The 20962-nt window shown below is 43.5% G+C and overlaps 1 protein-coding gene across 1 annotated transcript in view; it reads left to right on the top strand.

Moving 5' to 3' along the window:
• The window catches only part of PRR5L (proline rich 5 like), a 50658-nt gene extending 37985 nt beyond the window's left edge, over positions 1-12673 (top strand). Inside the window, 1 exon segment of the mRNA XM_053387776.1 lies at positions 10868-12673. Within this exon segment, the coding sequence (XP_053243751.1) occupies positions 10868-11250 (383 nt within the window). The 3' untranslated portion in view covers positions 11251-12673.
• The last annotated feature ends 8289 nt before the right edge of the window (positions 12674-20962 follow it).

Genomic DNA, 20962 nt, shown 5'->3' with positions numbered 1-20962 from the left:
GCCCTCAAAGCCATTCACTTCAGCATCCCAGACAGCAGAGTTAAGCAATATCTCCACCTATTGGCAGTTATGAAGGGGGGGAAATTCCACTCCACTTTTTCGTGAGCGCAGAATAACTCATTGCATTTTGAATGAAAGGCTCAGAAAACTGGTGGTGTTGTATAAATTTTTGAACACCTCAATCCCCAACGCTCAGGCTGTTCTGACTGAGACAGCGGCTGTCAAATAAACTGCATTTGCACGAGCCTAAATGCTTGGAGGAACAAAGGAAACTGGTGCTGAAGACCAAGGTTTTTCACTAAATTTTCGCCAACCCCTCTTAAAGGGTCACGTTGTGGAAATCTTGGGTAGTGTTCTATGTCTGGACTCTGGAAATCTCTTCTTGTTCCTCTTTGGTTGAGCATATTCAGAGCTGACTTTTTGTTAAGCTTTTGGCAAGAGAGGATGGTATTTAACTAAGTCCTATCCAGAGGAGACTCAGGGAAATTTATGAACCCATGTTAGCCAGGCCCATTAACTTCAGTGGGTTGACTCTGAGTTGGGGTAGCATTTCTTAGTCTGTTCCCCAGCTCCAACACCAAGTTCATTTTGCTCCCCACCCCCTTTCCTTTCCCCGCATGATTGCTGGCTTCCAACTTTTAAGATGAGTGGATATTTTCTTAATTTCCCCTTCCTTCCACTCAAAAGCTTTTCTGTCTCCCATTCCCTTTTATGGTTTTTCAACTGTTTTATGACTGAGTTATTCATGATCTCTTCTTTGCACAAAGCATTTTCATTTTCTCACTATTACAGCCTCTTTTTGCTTTTTTATCTTGGTTATATAATGTTGGAGGTTTCTCCGCTCTTCCTGTGATCTTGCCTGGATTCGTAGGCTTGTGTGTGAGATGATTACTTCAGTGAGAAGTGATTTGTGGAAATGAGGTGGCAGCTGAAAGTGGAAACAAAAAAGCTGAATCAGCTTCCTCCCCTCATATTGTTTTCCACCTCTGCTTCATTCTTCTAGTTTGTAGGCCTTTTGCTTGCAGCACCATCTTACTAACCTCGGCTTTAACTTACCATATTTTTCGCTCTATAACACGCACCCGACCATAACACGCACGTAGTTTTTAGAGGAGGAAAATCTGTAGGCATGCCACCCGTAGGCATTCCCTCCATAACACGCACAGACATTTCCCCTTACTTTCTAGGAGGAAAAAAGTGAGTGTTATGGTGCGAAAAATACGGTAATTCTCTCAGAAACTCATTTGCATCTTAGCCTACTGTGCAGATGCACCACTGCATTGTACTACATACTGGTTGTCTGTTGTCTGTTTCTCATGGTGCCTGATGTGGACGTGTAGTTTCCTTCATACTTGTATCTAAGTGGCCTAAGAAGAAACCTGTGGCCCTCCAAATGTTGATGGCCATTGGAGTTGGAGTCCCAACATCATCTGAGGGACCAGGGGTCTCTCAGCCTGGCATTAGGCAAAGTGAGACAATCACCTCAAGAGGCAGATGGCTAGGGTGCAGCAACAGTTCCTGCCTGTTCCTTCTGAGTTTCTCATCTAAGAGGGGCCTGTCCTGTCCCCCCTCTCAAATCTGACCTACTGCCTGAGGTACAGGAAAGAATGCTATTCTACCATTGGTGCTGGAAGGAAGGTGCAACTGGCATTCCAGTTGGTTTCTGGTTGTGAAAGCTGTGTGAAGACACCATCTTACCATTTGCCTCAGGCTGCAAAATATCCTGAGCTGGCCCTGGGAACTGGATGTTCCTCAGGTGACATTAGTCCTATGCAATAGCAGAAGCAACTAACTCAGATAAAGTTAGTGTAATAATTCTGGCACTGGCCAAACAGGAAGTTACTGGTCTTAGCATGATTCCATGCTAATTCTCCCATCTGCCAAAACTGTGGTTCCAAGTTCCACCCTGCTTTCTATTTTTAGTCGCATCCCTTATCTGCTTAGCTGAACCTGTTGATCTCTCTCTCCTTGTTGCTTTAGTCAGCCTGCAGCAATTTGCTGAGTTGTCTGGCCGTAGCAGAAGAAGATTATGGGTGGCTTGTCGTACTAGTACAGGGCTGTGGAACAAAGCCTGCAGTGTTTTGCTTTTTGCTCGCTCAGTTGCTTCCATTTCGCCATTATTGGATTTTGGAATGCATCACCTTCAAGATACACTTTCAGCTGCTTTTTATCGCTGTTGCTCTAAGTTGGAAGGGACTGTTGGAGGCAATGAGTTGAGACCGCCAAAAAATGAGATACGAGAGGAAACCATTGCAAAATCTAATTTTGAAAAGTGGAATCATATGCTGGCTAGCAGAAAGCATTTATTCGGATGCCTCGTCATCTCATCTGATTTGAAGAAAACGAATCCAGAAATTTAAATGAGCCTTGGCCTAGAAAACTTGAACAGCATGGAGAGACCTGAGTTTTGTAAGCTGGAAGCTTCTCTATCAAAGTCCATAGAGTTTCTCCAACCATGTTTGTCATAAGCTTCCTGTATTTTGGCTTTATCACAGTGGTCCATGCATGGATAACTTTAAGGATGTATTACTGCAACACATTCCATGTGACGCTAACCTTGAGGCTTGTCTGGAGGCTGCAACTTGTGCATAATGTGAAGGCTAGGATGTTTGTGAGGCCAAACTGCCACCAGCATATAGTACCTTGCTAGGCCAAGTTCAATGTTTTAGTATTAACATATAAGGCCTTATATAGTTCAGGACCAGGGTACTAGAGAGATTAAGTGTGGATCTAGACAGAGGAAGGGAAGAACACTGTAAATAAGTCAGAAATTAGATCGTTATAGCAAAAGAAAAAAATCTGTATGGAAAATCGTGTTTTAAAATTTCCTGCTCTCTGGTGCAGGAAACGTGTGTTTATAGCATGTTCAAATCACTGTTTCTTAATGTAGCTGAGTCCTAGGTCACTGTGGTCTGCAAGAAAGCTTCTCCTGCAAGTTTCCAAAGATATTGGAAGTCTGCCCCATAGTAACTGAGCTGGGCTATCAGTGTGGCCACCCGTGTTCTGTGAAGCCATTCCTGTCAAGAAACTATCTGCAATTTCTAGAAGCATCTGAATACATTTTTGTTCAGATAAGCTTATCCAGCTGGATAAATAGGTTTCTGCCATGGGTGTACATACTGTTTTTTGTTTCTTAAAATCATTCACATTCATAGAATTCCTGCAGTGCAGGAATCTCAGCTAAATCATCCACGACAAATTCTGTTGGTATTTTGTGTTTTTAACTGTGTTCATTTCATTTCATTTTGTTTTCTTTTTTCTTTTTACATTAGCTTGAGGTATCTATGTGGAAGGCAGTTAATAAATAGCAACTGCAACAAGTTCCACAGCAACAAATTGCTTGATTCCATGAGCTGGTCTGCAGAGTGTCCAAATGCTCTGTAGTGCTAAGAGTCAAACTGTGCATTAGATTATTCACCATTTTAGAAAAGTGTGCTCAGGCTGACTGCTTTTATTTTGAAGGAGAAACTGCTGTGCAGGGATGCGATCTGGGCCCAGGTCTGCGTCTGTTGAAAATCACTCCCCCTTCCCTTCATAGTTGCTATTTGTCACTGAAGGTGATTATAGCAAACTGTACCTTTGAAGAGAAAGTGCAGTGGGGAGAGGATTTTTAAGAAAAACCAGCATGGGCTCCCAGTCTGGATCAGGAGTACATACCGAACTGAGGCCCCACATGGCTGCTTTGGAATAAAAAAATATCCTTTGCTTTCACCTGCTTTCATGATACATAACATGCTTCTACTGTCATTGACAGTTGTCAACAGGTTTACCACGCCTATCAGCCAATCACCCATTCCCACCACCCTTCTGAGTAATACCCCTCCCCACCCTCTCACTATATATAAGGGCCTGGTGACTTTTGTTTCAGTGTATCTTAAGAAGGGTGCATGCACATGAAAGCTCATTCCAATCACAAACTTAGTTGGTCTCTAAGGTTCTACTGGAAGGAATTTTTTATTATGCTTCTCCTGTATTACAGAGGGGGGTGGGGACCTGTCTTTCCCAGTTGTTCAACATTCCAGAGCAGTGGTGGGAACCTCTGGTGCCCTCCAGATGTTGTTGCCCTCCAGTATCCAGCAGCCCCAGCCAGCATGGCCAATGGTCAGGCACGATGGGAGTTGAAGCTCAGTGGTGGAGCACCTGCTGTTCCAGGTTCAATCAATGGTATCTCCAGCTAAAGCTGGGAGAGATACAGATCTGAAATCTTGGAGGGGCACTACCAGTCTGTGTAGACAGTATTGCGTTGGATGGTCCCAATGGTCTGATTCAGTACCAGGCAGCTTCCTTTGTTCCTGTACAGCAACATGGAAGGCTACAGGTTCCCCATCTGTGCCTCACTGACTTTTGAATTTTTTGACCATCAGTAGGGCATTCCCTGGACTAGTTATGTCCCATCGTGTGTATGTGTGTGTGTTGAATTCTGGCAGCTCTCTTGGCTCCAGTCCACTTGCTAGGAATACATTCATGCTTTGGCATCAGCGGGGCAGGTTGCTAGTTTAGCATGGCAGAGGCATACTTTGCTCATATCTCCAGGCAGTTGCTTTTTGCCGTCATGTTTCCACCCCTACCCTCTGTCCCATTATTTCAGCCGGTGATAAGTAATTGCTGAAATGTGGCCTTTGCCATGATGGAATGCAGAAATCTGCTGCTCCAGCGGCACCCTAGAACGATTTCTTAGTGCGGACAATGAAGCAGATATTCATTTCCAGCTGAAAGGCCAGGAGGGGAAAGAGATGCACGACACAGTGACAACTGGAGGAATATCTTCCCTTTGCTGCTCAGAAAGATAGACTGCATTCCAGACAATGCTGCTATCAGCCTCACTGTGCGCAGCTTTTACTGTACCAGCGGGAGAGCCTCTGCATGGGAGTGAATGCTCTAACCTTTGTGTGTGTGTGTGCGAAGCCAAAGTGCAGTAGACGTCTTATGATTCCACAGCATCAGTTATTGATGCTGGAAAGCAAAGTATTGCTAGTGTCTCACTTCATAACCCTTCATGGAGAAAAGGGCAAGTTCTCCCAGGTTCAGTTTAAATTGGGACCAGCAATTACAAATGACAGCCGGGAAAAAACTCAAAGTACTGTATTTTTCAGTGTATAAGACTAGGTCTTTCCCCTTAAAAATAATGTCAAAAATTAGGGGGTGTCTTATACATGGATGCATCTCCCCCCATTTTCTTAAATCTGAGTCCCCCAAAATAGGGAGCGTCTTATACATGGGGGCGTCTTATAGACAGAAAAATACAGTAGTTGTTACCACCCCCATGCTCTGCCTTGAGCTCCCGAATCCCCTTATCCAGTAGTCACAGCTCTGGCCAGTACTGCACACCTGCCTTTTCTCCTGCCAGCCCAGAATAGGGAGGGAGGCTGGAATCTCTCTCCTTTCTGTCCTCTGCCCAGTGGGAAATACAGTTGGAAGCACTGAGAAAATGAAGGCTGTGTACACAGTAGCAGCTTAAAACTCAGCAAGTTCACTCCCCCTTGCTGCATTTCAAGTTGCACGGATGGGACATTCACCACAGTGGGATGTTGAATTCCGCACTAAGGTTTGCACGTATCAGGGAGTAAGCCCCATTGAATTCAGTAGGACTTACTTCTGAATAGTTTTAGTTAGGATTGCGCTGTAAAACGGTAAAAAGGACTGAACAGTAACTTCATAGCCTTGTTAAAATAGGAAAGCTTTATTCCAGCTGCTAAATATCATTTCATAAAATCATAGAATTGTAGAGTTGGAAGGGGTCCAGAGGGTCATCAAGTTGCACCCCCTGCAATGCAGGAATCTCAACTAAAACATCGGTGGGAGATGGCCACCCAACCTCTGCTTAAAAACCGCCAAGGAAGGAGAGTCCATTTAATGAAGAGACTTCATCAGTGTGTAGGTAGAGAATTTCAAAGATGAGGTACTGCCTTTCAAATGACCCTCCCATGAGACACTCAGGAGCTGTGTTAGAGCTTTTAAGGGTTAACAACAACAACTTTATTATTTATACCCCGCCCATCTGGCTGCGTTTCCCTAGCCACTCTGGGCGGCTAACAGCATATATAAAACATAGGAAAACATCAAACATTAAAAACTTCCCAATACAGGGCTGCCTTCAGATGTATTCTAAAAGATAGGTAGTTCTTGAGCTCCTTGACATCTGAAGAGAGGGCATTCCACAGGGAAGGAGCCAGGGAGGGTTAAAAGTAACAAGCTTGGCTGCCTGTATGGATGTATATTAATAGTTCTCTGTTGTATGTAATAAAAGTAAGAGATGAAAGGGGAACAACTTGTTCATGATTTCCCTGAATGACTTAGGCTTCAATCCAATGGTGTCCATGCATGAGTGGAAAGGACTTCTGGTTGCACAGCAGGACCTCCCCTTCCTCTCCTCCCATGTAACTCCAGTATCTACTTTTGGTGGTTTGGGGACCATCCTCAGCAGATTTAGGGGTGCTGCAGTTGAGAGGAAGGAGAATGAGGCCTACGACATGGGTGAAAGTCTGAGCAAGGCATGCTGGGTTTTGCCCTACCTAAACATGTGAGTAGTCATATTCAAAAGCTATGTATTCTTCTGCCACATTACTGTTAGATACCGTGCCATGTAATCTGTGTTGATCTTCGTGCAGCTTATTACTTCATCAAACTGTGTATGTGAAACACATTACGTTAACAATGAAAAGAATCAATAAGGATTTTGCTGGAAAGAACTGTGGCTGGGAGTCTATTTTAGTGCAAAACCCAACTGATGTAATGTTTTGCACAGGTAGTCATTGGTTACAGGGAAAGAAAACATTGCACAACCATGAGAGCACTTACTTTAGATAATTTAGACAAATTCATGGGGAATAAAAGGTAATGACTGCATGAAGAATACACCCTTCATGGCTATATTACCTCCAGTACGGGAGAGAATATTTTATTTAAATATTTTTAATTCATCATCATCATCATTTTTAATTTGTATACCGTCTTTCTATCTTACAATACTCAAGGTGGTTTACAAGCTGAAGAAACAAATAATGTACATCTTATAACAATCTAATGCAATACAAAAATGTGATAATAAAACAAAACTATAAAATAATAATATCAACATATAAAAGTTAAACAGAAATCCACTCAACAGTTACACTAAATACTTTCTAAACTATAATTAATAAAACAACAGCAGGCCACAGTACATAAAATAATACAATACAAATTGAGAAGCAGCGACTAGAGGGTGGAGCATAGCAGGTGGAAGGAAGCCTTGCCTGTCAAAGTCTCTCCCATCTTCAGCCAACAAAGTCTCAGATCGCTCAAAAGGCCAGCCCCTATTCTCAGGCTTACAATCTATGAAAAAGACACAGCACAAAAGGAAAACGGATTGGGAGGTAGGTAGGTGAAGATCTTAGTTACAAATTTCTCTAATGACCAGCCGCAGTGGAAGGGCTCCAACAGAGCAGGTGTCAAAACTTGCTGCTCTCTCAGCTGTGTTGACTGAGTGGCCCTGCACACCTTTCTCCCGCCCCCCCCGTCCTGCAGCCTGGTGTAATAACTGCTGCCAGGTGAGTAGTATGCCTCTGAAGACCAGTTCTTGGGGATACTAGTGGGAGAGTGCTATTATGCTCTTGCCCTGCTTGTGGTCTTCCCATAGGCATCTGAGCAACTAGGTTGGCAGAAAGGGTGCTGGACTAGAAAGGCGTTTTGGTTGGTTGCAGCAAGACTCTTCTTATTTGTGTTCTTAGCGCTACAAGTTGAAATGGTATTTTTAGGAAATCTGACCTCTCTTTAAATCATACAATTCAGACTTTGGAGTCCTAATTTGACACGTTTTCATGTTCAAATTTCAGAAACTAAACTTTGATTTCAATTTTTCAAATAACCACCAGGAAATGGATTGAAGGAAATGTTTCCCAGGTGCATTAAGTTAGTACGGATATTACTAAATGCTTAGGTGCACTTTGCCATGCAGATACTGGTCTGGCTGGGACAAACTTCCCCATTTTTTTCAGCTATGGTTTATGAAGCTAGGAAGTAACACCAAGGCATATATTGTGGTTCAGTTGCTGCTGATAAAAGAGAGTAAGTCAGGCTCTGATCCTGGCTTATTGGTTTAACTGACATTAAGGTAGAGTTTCCCAGTTTGGATGCAACAGAAAACTGAAGGCAGCATGCAAGGGGACAGATGAGGGAGGAGTACTTGGTCGCAATCCTTGTTTTGAGCTTCATAAACCATGTTTATTGTTGTCAGTCAAATACTCGCTATCAAAATTTAGAGATGGTAATTTGGAAGATTTTTTGGGGGTGGTGGTGGAAGGGGAATGCAGGCTAGTTTATTCAATACTCTTTGACAACCTTTTATATTTGAAATTAGGGTGGTAGTTGAGAGAATAATGGCATATTAGCTTGGAATTGAACTGAGCTTCAGAAAGCTTAATTTTGGTACAAATAACATTGAACAAAAATATTAAAGATCCAGGATAATTTTATCATTTAAGGATACTATCTGAAGTCCCCAAACTCCAGGTCTGCCTGTCCTTAAAATCTGGTGTCTTGTACAAATCAAGTTCACTTTTGTTTTTCTCCAGGGAACAATTTCTGAAGTGTCTGTGGCACAGCATGAAGAATAGTTGGCTGTGATTTTCTCTCTGTGTGCTGATTGCCTCCCATTCATGCTTGCTGGGAATGTGCCAGAAGACTTTAATATAAAGAGCTTTATATTCCTCAACTATTTATTGCAACTTATTGCAGTAATAAAATTTTGCAATAATTATTTTGGCTTGGAGCCAGAGTTCCTGTCAGTGTTACTCTGCTTACAGAACACTGAAGGAAGAAGGGAAGAGGTGACTTTTTTCCCTTTTTTTCTTTGCTGATTCCCCTCTTCTCCCTGTACCCCCTGAAGATCTGCTCTGGAACAGTTGTGGGGAGATGAAGGGGAAATCAGCAAAAAGAAAAGGCTCCTCTCTTTGTTGTATGGCACTCCGGATTCAACCTCTTGCCATTATAATCAGCAATAATAATAATAATAATAATAATGCTGTTCTTTTCTAAGCATTGCAAAGTCCAGCTTTAAAAATACTGGCAGACAAAAAACCAGTGTTTTCCATCTTAGCTTTATGGCAACTTTTACCATCTTCTGCAGATTGAATCTGGCAAGGGAGCGGAGGAGAGAGCAAATGCTTGACCTGGTCCCGAGAGGACTTAGTCCCCTGAGGCTTCATTAGATAACTTAGCCATACCCATGAAGTTGATGCAATGAAGATTACTGAATTGAGTAAATTTATACTAGCTTTATGTAAATCCCTAGGGCTACTAATGCTGGTCGTTTTAAGCTTAGAGGCTGTTTGCTTATTTTGCGGTGTTAACATTCAAAGCGAAGGTGGATTATGTGGCTTTAAAAACATTGTGCAATATATCACCCTAATACACCCAAGGGTTGGCGTAACATTTCAAGAGATATACAAACAAAGCCTTAGCCAGAGACCTCTTCTCCTCTAAGTGTGTGTGTGTGTGTGTGTGTGTGTGTGTGTGTGTTGTAATGGACTTCCTCTCCTTGTGTACCCCTAATCTGTTATGAGGGTTTCCCTAACTCTGTGGAATAGTTTTGGGGAGTAAAGAGAGGAGTGTTGGCTGCAGCCCTCAGTTTCTCCCTAGCTGACACCTTTCGGTTGCGATTGTTGGCAGTGCTCAACTGTGTAGTATGACCAGCCAACTATCGGTCATCCCCTAGTAGGCCAGTGGATAAACAAAAAATACATCCTGCACATAAGGTCTCAGACTGGATTCCTTCCAAGAGGACACTTTCATCCTTCTAGCCCATCTCAGAAGCATCTTACCATGCTTTCATGAATCATTTGGCAGATCACCATTATCTGTACCTTGTTATTAATCTCCCTTCCCCTCCATTTCATGGCAGCATTTCATGGCAGGTGGGTAAAGAAGCAGTACCTACAGGGTTTCAGTCAACTAATGTTAATCCATTGAAATTAGTGGTCACAGCTAACTTAGATCTATTAATTTCAGTATGTCTACTTTGACTAAAAGTTGAATACAACACCGGGGCTCTTGGAACAGCAGTTTTGTTGTTGACAGGGAAGGCAGGCCTACAACTAGAAGAGAATTGGAGTCCCAACGAAATAAGCTACTTTTACTGCCATGCTCCTTATTCACAGATCATGGTCCTTATTCTCCACATGTAGGGGGAACTGGGACCATGCTTTCTATCTCCATTCCTGACATTTGCACATTTGGTATGAATGTCTGAAAACAGGGATGCTGCATATGGATGGGTGGGCGGATGTGATCCTGAACCCAAGGCACAAACAGCAGTGCAGATTAAGGCTGTCATTTTTCAGATTCTTGTAAACTCAAAGATAGGATTGCATGGTTAGAAAATACAGGAATAATTAAAAAAAACCCTGCTTCCCTGTTGCGAAATTCAACCCAATTAATTTTGAAAGATTAGAAACTAATGTTATGCAAATAAGTACAACCTCTGGAGTCACTTAAAGCAAATGTTTGTAAACAAATTACCAATGCTGGAGAAATAATTATATATGTACATAAAACAACAACAATCATAACCCCTTCCCCATTCCTCCGCTGGATAACAATATTGAAGGAAGGATTAAATAGGTTTTTTTCTCTCTCTCTCTTGGTATATATGTATGTATATGTATATATACATTCACATGTGCATACATGACTATTCCTGCCTAGGCAGAATGATGCACTTTCTTACATTCCTTTGTCAAAGATAAGTCACAGCCCACATTGGAAGAAAACAGCTGGGTAGGGATGGTACCCAGTCTAGGGAAGTTTTCTGAAAAATTGCACTGTCGGTTGCTCTTGGATTTGTATGCAGTCCACAATTAATCTGCATGCCTTCCTTCTTATTTTCCAGAGAGAAGGTATCATAGACCTCGTGCCAAACCCAATGGGCTGAGCTTCTCTTCTCACGCTGTGGCAGACCGACAAGTCAGCGAGACTGCCTTGACGCCTCTGACTGAGCAGGAGGGCGAGGCATATCTGGAGAAGTGTGGGAACATCCGCCGCCACACTGTTGCCAACGCTCACTCTGATATCCAGCTGTTGGCCATGGCTTCCATTATGCACTCTGGGATGGTGGTGGAGGAACCAGACAGTGGCGACACATGCCTCCTCCTGCAGCCCAGCTTAAACCACAGGCAATGTTCCAGTGAGCCCACGATAGTAGATGGACCGGAAGGGCTGGGGACAGCATCCATGCAGGAACCCACAGAACTGAACTGCACATCTGTCTGCTGAAATGCCGTGTGGAGGGACGAAGGACCAAGTGTGTTAGGCAAACCATTGTTTTGTCATTTGCTGAGAACAGAGGAGTCAAACTCCAGAAATGAGATCAACATGCCATGTCCTAACTTAATATTGGAAGACTTTTTGGAAATAATAGTTTTCAGGCCAGGTTCTAATTTTATGTGGCTTATATATATTGTTTTCAAGGTACAAAGCTGCTACTTTCAAGCATTCCAACATCCCTTCCCTTTCCTTTTCTCTGGATTTTTCAGACCTTTTCTCCTCCTGAGTTGGTCTTTCACTCTTTTGTCGCATCTTATGTGTGGTGTCCTATGAAATCGGGAGAATGATCGATACTATTAGGCACACACTTTTCCCTAGCGACACTTTATGGCACATGCAGGAGGCCAGCTATGAAGCATGCTGGTTCAAGTCTGATGGGTGAAACTGCACCCAATTTCCAGAGTTAGAACTCTATAATATACTGAACGAACATTGCCTCATTCTGCAGCAAAAGCTGGTGACCAGGTTGCACAAGCCATTTCTGAATGTTGGGGATTTTGAGGTTTTCTTTTCAGCATTGCTCTTCTCAGGGATCCCTTAAGTATATTCCAAAGAAAAATCTAAGCTCAACTTCCACAGTCTAGTTACTTCCAGTTGTTGGACTCCAATTCCCATCAGCCCCAACCAGAATAGTCAATGGTCTGGTGATGGGAGTTGGAGTCCAGTGACATCTGGAAGGAACTAGGCTGGGAAAGACCCTCTAAATTTTTAGATTCCAGGAGACACAATTGGAGAAGAGGCTGTTTTTAAGGATCTCATGCTAAGGAACTTGTGGGTGGTATTTAACTAAGTTTTACTCAGAGGAGACCCGCTGAAATTAATGAACCTAATTTAGTCATGTTGGTTACTTTAAGTGGGACCACTATGGAGTGGCAATGGTGCTATGCATGTATTAACATGTAGAACTGAGAACTGTCCACCCTACCCATTGTTTCCATGAACACCAAGAATGAAAGAAACCCAGCTTTCTTACTAAACAATGGGATTCCATTACATATGGGAAACTTTAGGCTGATGGGGATCTAACCTTGTTTGGGGGCAACACTCCTCCTCTTGTAAAAGAGGGCCATTTGTTGACTGGTATGGAGAATGTGTAATGCCTTCTATACTTATGTTCTTACCTCTGACACAAAGCTCAGTACCAGGACAGACTTGCTTTCTGGAAGCTGTGTAGTGGTGTCTTTCTGGAGTCCAGGGTTCCAGTTTCTAGAAACCTGATGCTTCAGTCACAACACAGTTCTGTTACCAAATACCTTTGGTAATCCAAGTTATCATGGGGGTGGGTAGGGGTGATGTTCCTCAGGTTCTCCTTCTCCCAATGAGGTTGATTCCAAGAACCTGTTAGCAATTGAAATAGCTAGATTTTTACTTTTTTATTTTAAATCAAGCATCATAATAGTGTGTGAAAGTTGTTCTGCAACAGTTACCTCTTTATGGAATTAGACTGCAACCCAAGGAATTAAATTGTCTTGATAAAATTAAGGAGCGGGGTGGTCACATTACACCAATAGGTGCACAGACAAGAGACAACGCCTCTTTGATGATTTGGCTTCAGAGGCCCACAATGATGAACAAACTTTTAAGCTGTAAAAGGGCCAGCTTAATAAAATGAATGGGGTTGTGGGTGGCCAGGCCCTAATAAGGGCTCCCAATGAGATATAAACAAAGGCTAGGTAAATCCTAGTCTTAAAGCCTAATTCTCAACCGCAAGTGTATAGGCTTACAGCCTTCACTCTATAAAATGTTCCAAGTAACTAATTTGGAATGAAGGATAACATTTCCCCTTTATTCTTCCACTACGTGTCCATTTCTGGTTTTGATTTGAATGTATATATTAAAAGGCATGTATAATTTCCCAAGTATGCTTGCCCCTGTGGAATTGTGCCAAGCCACGGTGATGGTTACCACTCAAGTCCATGGCAAGGATTAACTTGGTAAGAGAGCTTTACTCTGAATATCTAATGGAAGCTCACAAAGAGGGAAAAAGTTAATGTTTGGAAATGTGGTAGGAACTGGTGTTGAGTCCTCAATTAGAAATCCTTTTATTTAAATGGAACCTTTGTTGCCTGCCTTCATTTTACATATTCACAAGAAACAGCTTTGATGAAGCCTACTGCAGAGATGTCTGTGTTTTCTCATGCCTATCCACTGCATTGTCTTCTGCTTGCCTTAATTTGCTGAAATCCCTGTTATATCACATCCACTTGGCCTTCTCCTCCCCATGTGTGCGCACAAGTGTACATTCTTTCTCTGTTGCTCATAGGTATAGTTCCCACAGACATTCATTTCTTTCTTCTTCCATTCAGCCACCAATTCTCCCAATCAAGGGTGTGTGCTTGTGGGTGCATTAAACCTCAAAGTACAGTAAACATGGCAGTGAAGGAAGTCAGCTGAAAGGCTGACTAAGCAATAGTCTAGCAGAGCCAAACTTCACACACCATCTTCTCAGCAAGTTTTGTGTTACCAAGAGCAGGCCTAATGTATAATTACAAACATATTAGTGGATCTGTTGTGGGACCACACATAGCCACAGTTTCTCCTCTGCTAAAACCTTGCATCTACCTTCTTCCAGAACAAAAATCTTTGCTGCCTTCCAGGAAAATGTGGCACAGATCAGTAGTAGGGCACATGTTTTGCATGCTGAAAGCACTGAGCTTCAATCCCAAGCATCTCTAGTTAAAAGATCAGGTAGGTAGTTGACGATGGGAAAGACTCCCTCTGGAGAGCTGCAACCAGTAGACAATATTGGGCTGACCAGACAAACAGACTGGCCTGCTATAAAGCATCACATCAGCGAGGCCAAGAGGGGCGTCTTGTCATCTGGGCAGCCTAGGACCTCCATATACACTGCCCAGGCTTGAACCCTGGGGAGGTCACTTTGGTGCTGCTAACACAGCAGTTTGACTTCACCCCTAGAGACATGCCGCATTGTCTCTTGAGACGGATGCCCAGCAACAACACAGCAAGCAGAAGGTGCATTGGAATCACACCTGGAATACTGTCAAACATATTTGCAACTGTCCTTTTAGACCCATGTAGCAATAACCCGGACACCCACTTTCCTGTCCACTTGTGGCAGCCCCTCTGGCTTCAGCTTAATCCGTGGCCAGTGCTTTCTCAAGACACTGCCATGGTGCTCCAAGAGATTTCTTTAAAAGGGGCCTCCCACTGCATGCTGTTCTTTTTAGTGAAAATTCCCCTCTCTCCCTCCTGAGCAGTATGAATTATTTTACTGAAAACAAATGCCGCCTCCCAAAATTGAATGAGGCCAGTTTCTATATTAATTTTTAATCTGGGCACAGCTCATAAATCCCTCCCTAATAATGCTCTGTCATTGCTAGCAGCAGGTGCCTCGCAGCAGGGGCAAGCATGTGGAGTCATCATTTGAAAAGGAGCTGCTGCCTCCCTCCTTTGGGTTTTTATTCACCCTGGTCTGAATAAAGAAAGAGAAATCAGATTTGGACATCCCTAATAAACGAATCACCTTGATCTTACAGACAGAGGGCTTGTGAAAATTTTATGGAGTTTTCTTTGGGGACAAAAACAGAAAAAGAAAAGAATCACATTGTTTTATACTCGTTGCTTGCATCCAAATTCTAAATTTATATAAGATACTGTTAGTCTGTGTTTTTGTTACACAGAGACATCTGGTACATTGTTATAGAAGATTTCATTAGCTTGCTCATCTCAGTTCAGCATTAAAATATCTTACGCCTGTTCATGCCAGACCCTATCAGTGTCACCATTTTCCATGTACAGTCCTGGATTTATAGAAACTGTCCCAGTTTCTGATTTGATCCTAGAATGTCTCACTTATCCTTAGGGTGTCCCTATTTTCATTGGAGAAATGTTGGATGGTATGCCATGCCAATCACCCCCACCCTGCTTTTTTTGCACTTTGGGATGGTGGTGCTGAAATTTCCGGAACAGCAAACCACTTGCATAACTGGCTAACAATAGAGAGACACTACCCGTGGGATATCTTCACTGTGTGCTGGGCCAGAACATCCCAAGATTTGCTTCAAGGCATCTCTAAAACTGGACCAACTGGGCCAACAGTGTAGATAATCACACTGTTTGATCCTCTGAACAGAGACTCAGAAGACCAAGCCCATTGCAAGGAACCAAAAGTTATACGTCAAATGAGCTGTGATCGTTCAAACTCCTGCTGAAGCTCCTGTGCCTGTGTGGAAACTTTCTCTGTGCATCCCTTTTCAATTCCCTCCTGGTTCTGGGAGACAGTGGTGGAGGAGAGGGATATAGTCCTTCTCTTGCCTGACCTGCTTCTTTCTCCTCCTCCTCTTACCCATCCTGTGCTCCACCTTCCAATTCTGAAGTTTCCCCTGCCTCTCATTCTTGCCTCCTGGCTGGTACAGCTTCCCACAAACCACTGCTACCCTCTCCAGAGTCAGACTCCAGCTACCTTGTTCCCCACGCACACTCTTCATCTGCCTGGCAGTCCCCAGTATGGCTTGATCTGCATCTTCAGAACTCTTCTTAAGGGGAAAGGATAGAATTCAGCAAAGGGGTCAAGGCCCTGGGCTGGACCTAGCGCCCAGTCTGTAAGTTTCCGACCCTTGCTTTAAAGCCAGCTGGGGGAGTGGTGGTGGTAAAAGGGAATGAAATACTTGAGAACCAGAGAACTTTGCCACACTAGTTTTTCTCCAGTAGCAAAGTTCAGAACCCGCTTTGCATTATTTTTCCATCTCAAATTGGGATACATACATTGGAAGATGAGAGGGGCTTGCTTACACTGAAGGGGACTGAGGCTTGCTGCCAAGTCCTTGCCTCAGATGTGCCAGGAGCAGAATCTGGGTTGCATCAGGCAGCTGCTGCATTCACAACTTCTGTGCCATTTCTGTTCCCGTGCTGCTAGGTTTTAACCACTTCTTTTCATATATATATGTAGATGTACAAACAAACCGCCATCTGCTCTAGTTTAAGTGCCCGTTAACAAGGTGAAGAGGTGGTGTTACTGAAGGGTTTCCTGCAGTGTTCACAGAGTGTGTTTAAAGATCTCGGGCTGTAATGCTTACATATCTCCTCACTAGTTAGCTTTCTATTTACTATCTACCATTAAGTTAAAACATACAGTCTTAATGCGAAAGGAAAACATTAAAATTCTAACTACTTACCACCTCTTTGCCAAGTGCTGCAGGGGGGAATTTCATGGTTTTCAGCGAGAGCACATGTTTAGTTGAACAGGGTTGCAGTTAACTTACTGAACATACATATATATATATTTAAAAAAACCTTTCTTTCAAGCTGCCAGATCAGCATCACCCAAAAGTCTGCTGCAAATTTGCAGGCACAGCTGCTCCAGATTTAATAGAGTAACACTGCCCCCTAGCGTTACAGTAAGGACCCAACTTCATGTATATGGATAAACTCAGTTTAAACAAAGTGTCTAGTAATATGCTGACTACTACTAAAATATTGTCATCCCCAGGGCTTTTTCCCCCAGCTGGAACTCACCGGAACTCAGTTCTGGCATCTCTCAGGCAGGTGCCATTGCCATTCTAAGAGAATGACTAAGGCTTTACATGGTGAGTTCTGGCACCTCTTTTTCTAGAAAAATAGCACTAGTTGCCTGCTCTTAAAATCAGAGCAAATAAGAGTGAAGTCTGAGCTGAGGCACTGATGAAGACTTGCTCTACTCTCACAACAACAAGGGATCAGATGTGTTCTTCAAGCTATTTCCTTGGAATATTTAACATAGGTGTGCTGAACATTTGGTCCTCCAGATGTTATTGAACTACAACTCCCATCGGACCCGACAAGGATGAGCAATGGCCAAGGGTAATGTGAGTGGTGGCTCAGAGACATCTGGAGGACCAACAGATCCCCACAGCTGATTTAACAGAAGGTCTAATAATACGCCGTCTCCGTTGTTTCCCTAACGTTTTAACTTTCAGCCCTGTTTATATGTTCATCCATGTAGAATTGAACAAATGGAAGCTGAGGGGTGAAAGCACTCTCTCTCTCACACCCCCCCCCACTTCTATGTAGTATGCATATAGGTTCAATTTTTGGAGACTGGGGCGTGGGCAGTGATTGCAATCTTAAGCCACATTCACACCATATGTTGAAAGCACTAGGATACCATTTTAAACCGCCATTATTCCCTACGAAGAATTCTGGGAGATGTAGTTAAGGGCACTGAGAGTTGCGCGTCAAGACCCTGGTGCACCCTCAAGGATAAATAAATACACACTGACACAGAATTTTAGTTTAAGGTTAATGGGCAAAAATTTAGGCCACAACTTTATTGATTACAGCAGTGTGAGTGGTATTGGCTTAGGCATTGGCAATAACTATATCTGACTCCTGCCCACCTTGCAGGAAGTCTGGAATGGTAAACAAACAAACGAGGGAGCTCCATCGATGGCAACCAACTGAAGCTTACCCCGGGGTTCCCGCTGGGTCCTGGCATGGCCCTAGCCCCTCAAGCCGACTTCGGACAAGATCCAGACCCACGGATTCCTCTAACGGAAGACCCTTTTATCTGGAGAGGCAGGTGATGGCCGCAACTCCCCTCCCCCATATCACAATAAGCCAATGCCTAACTGCCAAACCTTACAAAAGTTGTGACGATTGCTAAGGGGGTAGGCGAAAACCAAATGGCCAGTGCCACTTTGCCAAATGGAAAAAATTCCTACCCAGCCCCTGTTCTAAAACAGGCAACCAACCGAAGTCCAGAGCAAGGCCAAAGCAGACACCTAAAATACAGGGCGGGTGGGTCCAGTGGCATAGCGTGGGGGGTGCAGGGGGGGGCAGCCGAACCGGGCGCAACATCTGGGGGTTAGGGCAAATCCACGGGTTAGGGGGCGCAAATTACTTGCCTTGCCCCGGGTGCTGACAACCCACGCTACGCCACTGGGTGGGTCTTCGGTGTCGCAAAGCCAGGTGAATCCCCAGAAACTGTTGCCGCCTTTTATATACCACCAATCTCTGATTGGCCAATAGGCCATGGTGTGATCATGGGGCCATCGTGTAGGCCGGACTCAATCCCACTCCCCCAGGATAGTGGTGTGGGGGGGTGCACCTTGGGCCCATGTGCAATATGGACCCTTAATTAGGAGGATCCAATTTGTTAGGCAATCCCTGTTTCTCTCTGAGAGGTAAAATTCTCTACTTGTGAAGAGAGAGAGAGAGAGAGAGAGAGAGAGAGAGAGAGAGAGAGAGAGAGAGACAGAGAGAGAGAGAGAGAGAGAGAGAGACAGTTAAACCACTCTGGGAAAGACCTTATTCTGCAGGCGGTGGATCCAACCCACTGAGGGCATGTCATTTGCAAACTGTTTGCCTTTGTATGTGGGAAACTGTGTGTTTGGCATATGAGTCAGGGGAAGTACCAAATATTTTATGAACGAAGTTGCTCTTTAACATCAAATAACTTTTCTTCCTCCTCTTCTACAACTGAAGTGAAAGGAGTCAACAACATTTAAGGACAGCTTTGGCAAGAGAAACAGTAATTTGGGGCTGTATAGCAGGCTATGTTCCTTGATCTGATCTTATACCCACAGATTTGAGCTATTCGAATAATTCTTCTACACATGCTATCTTTTAGTGCAGTTGGATGGATGGATTGGAGTGGACAAAACCTCATGCACCACTCCATACTTGGTAAGGTAAAGGTAAACTTGGTACACAATACAGACAGTATATATTGCCAAACAATGACTTTGAATTGGAAAGTAACCAGTTATTACCAAATAACCAAAAAGATCCTCTACTTTTAGGCTTTAGTCTGCAGCAGTCAGGCAGGATGAAATACTGGAGCATTGCTTTTCAGTTAAGGGAAAATAGGAAGCTTACATTCGAGATTAAATTAGTCAGCACAAGTCCACAGCACTGCATCTAGAAGGAAGCAGACTTCATTTTGAACCTCAAGAGGAACTTGCTGAATGTGTTTACTTTTTTTTCAATGGAATAGGGACTATGACTCAGGAGCTTGCTATTGAAGAAGTGGAAAAACAAACCACTATTTCTGACCTTACAAATTCAGTTACAAATATCTGGTTTATAATGCAGCTCAAGTAGCTGTTGGACCACATTTGCTCTAACAGAAACCCAAGTTCTAGTTGCAAAAGCCACACTGTAACTTATGCTTCATTCATAATGTATATGGAGACACTCAAGTGCCAAGTATAATTAGCAGAGATTGTTTTATTATTCTTTAACTCAGCCTTTCTCAACCTCCAGTCTCAGTTGTTGTTGGACTACAACTCCCATCATTCCTAGCTAGCAGAGATGATGGGAATTGTAGTCCAATGAGATCTAGGGACCCAAGATTGAGAAAGGCTGCTTTAACTGGTATAGGCAAGCTTTATTTTATTTATTATTATTTTAAGAGTACCAGTAAACAAAACTGGTTTATAATGCTACAGCCTATACAGTGGTACCTCGGGTTACATATGCTTCAGGTTACAGATTCTGCTAACCCAGAAATAGTACCTCAGGTTAAGAACTTTGCTTCAGGATGAGAACAGAAATCGTGCTCCGGCGGCACAACAGCAGCAGGAGGCCCCATTAGCTAAAGTGGTGCTTCGGGTTAAGAACAGTTTCAGGTTACGAACGGACCTCTGGAACGAATTAAGTACTTAACCTGAAGTATCACTGTACTACAATGAAGGTTGGGTATAGGAAGCACCTGATTCTCTGTAAAAGCCCTGACTTCCAGGGTTTAGGACTAGGGTAACTGTCCTCCTATTATGATTATTGTCCTTCTGTGTGCTCCAACATCCCTTAATATATGCTTAGATGGACCAAAGAGAGGGTCCTTTCAGTGGCAGCAGTACAGGTACCATTTTGGGGAAAGCAAACATATTGCAATTTGAAGGAAGAGAACATGCTTCGAGGATCTCACATCCATTATTTAAAAACTGATCAATTAATATTTTGCACGGGTAGTTTCTAATGGAAACCAGGAGCTAGCATACTGTCAGCATGTAATGACCTCTCCCCGCTTAAAACGGGGGGCGCCCTTTGCGTGGACGCGCACAGCCCTAGGTCTGGAGTGGCCCCATCAGCATAGGCTTGGCTTGGCTTTGCCTCAGGTGGGATACCTGGAGGTCTCTGCCTACCTCAGTCAGTTGTCCAATCCCACCTGGGGGAAGCGTTGCCAAGGAGACCAGGCCAGGTAGGGGAGGGATTACCTGCCCACACAATAGAGGGAGGATCTTACCTGGGAATGTTGTCTTGAGTCGTTATTCCACATGACGGGGGGACCGCTCGTGATCTGGGGACTCCGCCTGTCCACGCAATAATCAATTTTAAAAGAGAAAACAACAGCAGCCCACATGGAGAGAACGGTGTAATTTTAGACACCCAAGGAAATTAACTGGAAGAAGCCAACTTTGACTTCTCTTATGATCCGTTGACTATAAATTCTTGCAAAGTAGCTAGGGAAACAAGGCTTTCCAAACAGGCAGCTTGGAGCTCTCCTGCCTAAGATTTACAGTTACCATTCCCCCGATACTTGTAGCTTTATTTAAAAGACAGGAACTTCAGCTTTAACTTTTATATGTTTACACAGGAAATATGTGGCAGAGACACCAGTGAAATGAATGTCCCCATCCTAACAGCTGCACAACCTTGATCTGTATGTGCCCAGACCTTACATTACATGGTAAAAGTTTTCCTTCTCAAATCCTAGGGGTAC

Source organism: Podarcis raffonei, chromosome 1 (assembly GCF_027172205.1).
Source record: "Podarcis raffonei isolate rPodRaf1 chromosome 1, rPodRaf1.pri, whole genome shotgun sequence".
NCBI lineage: Eukaryota > Metazoa > Chordata > Lepidosauria > Squamata > Lacertidae > Podarcis > Podarcis raffonei.
This window is presented reverse-complemented; position numbering and strand designations above follow the sequence as displayed.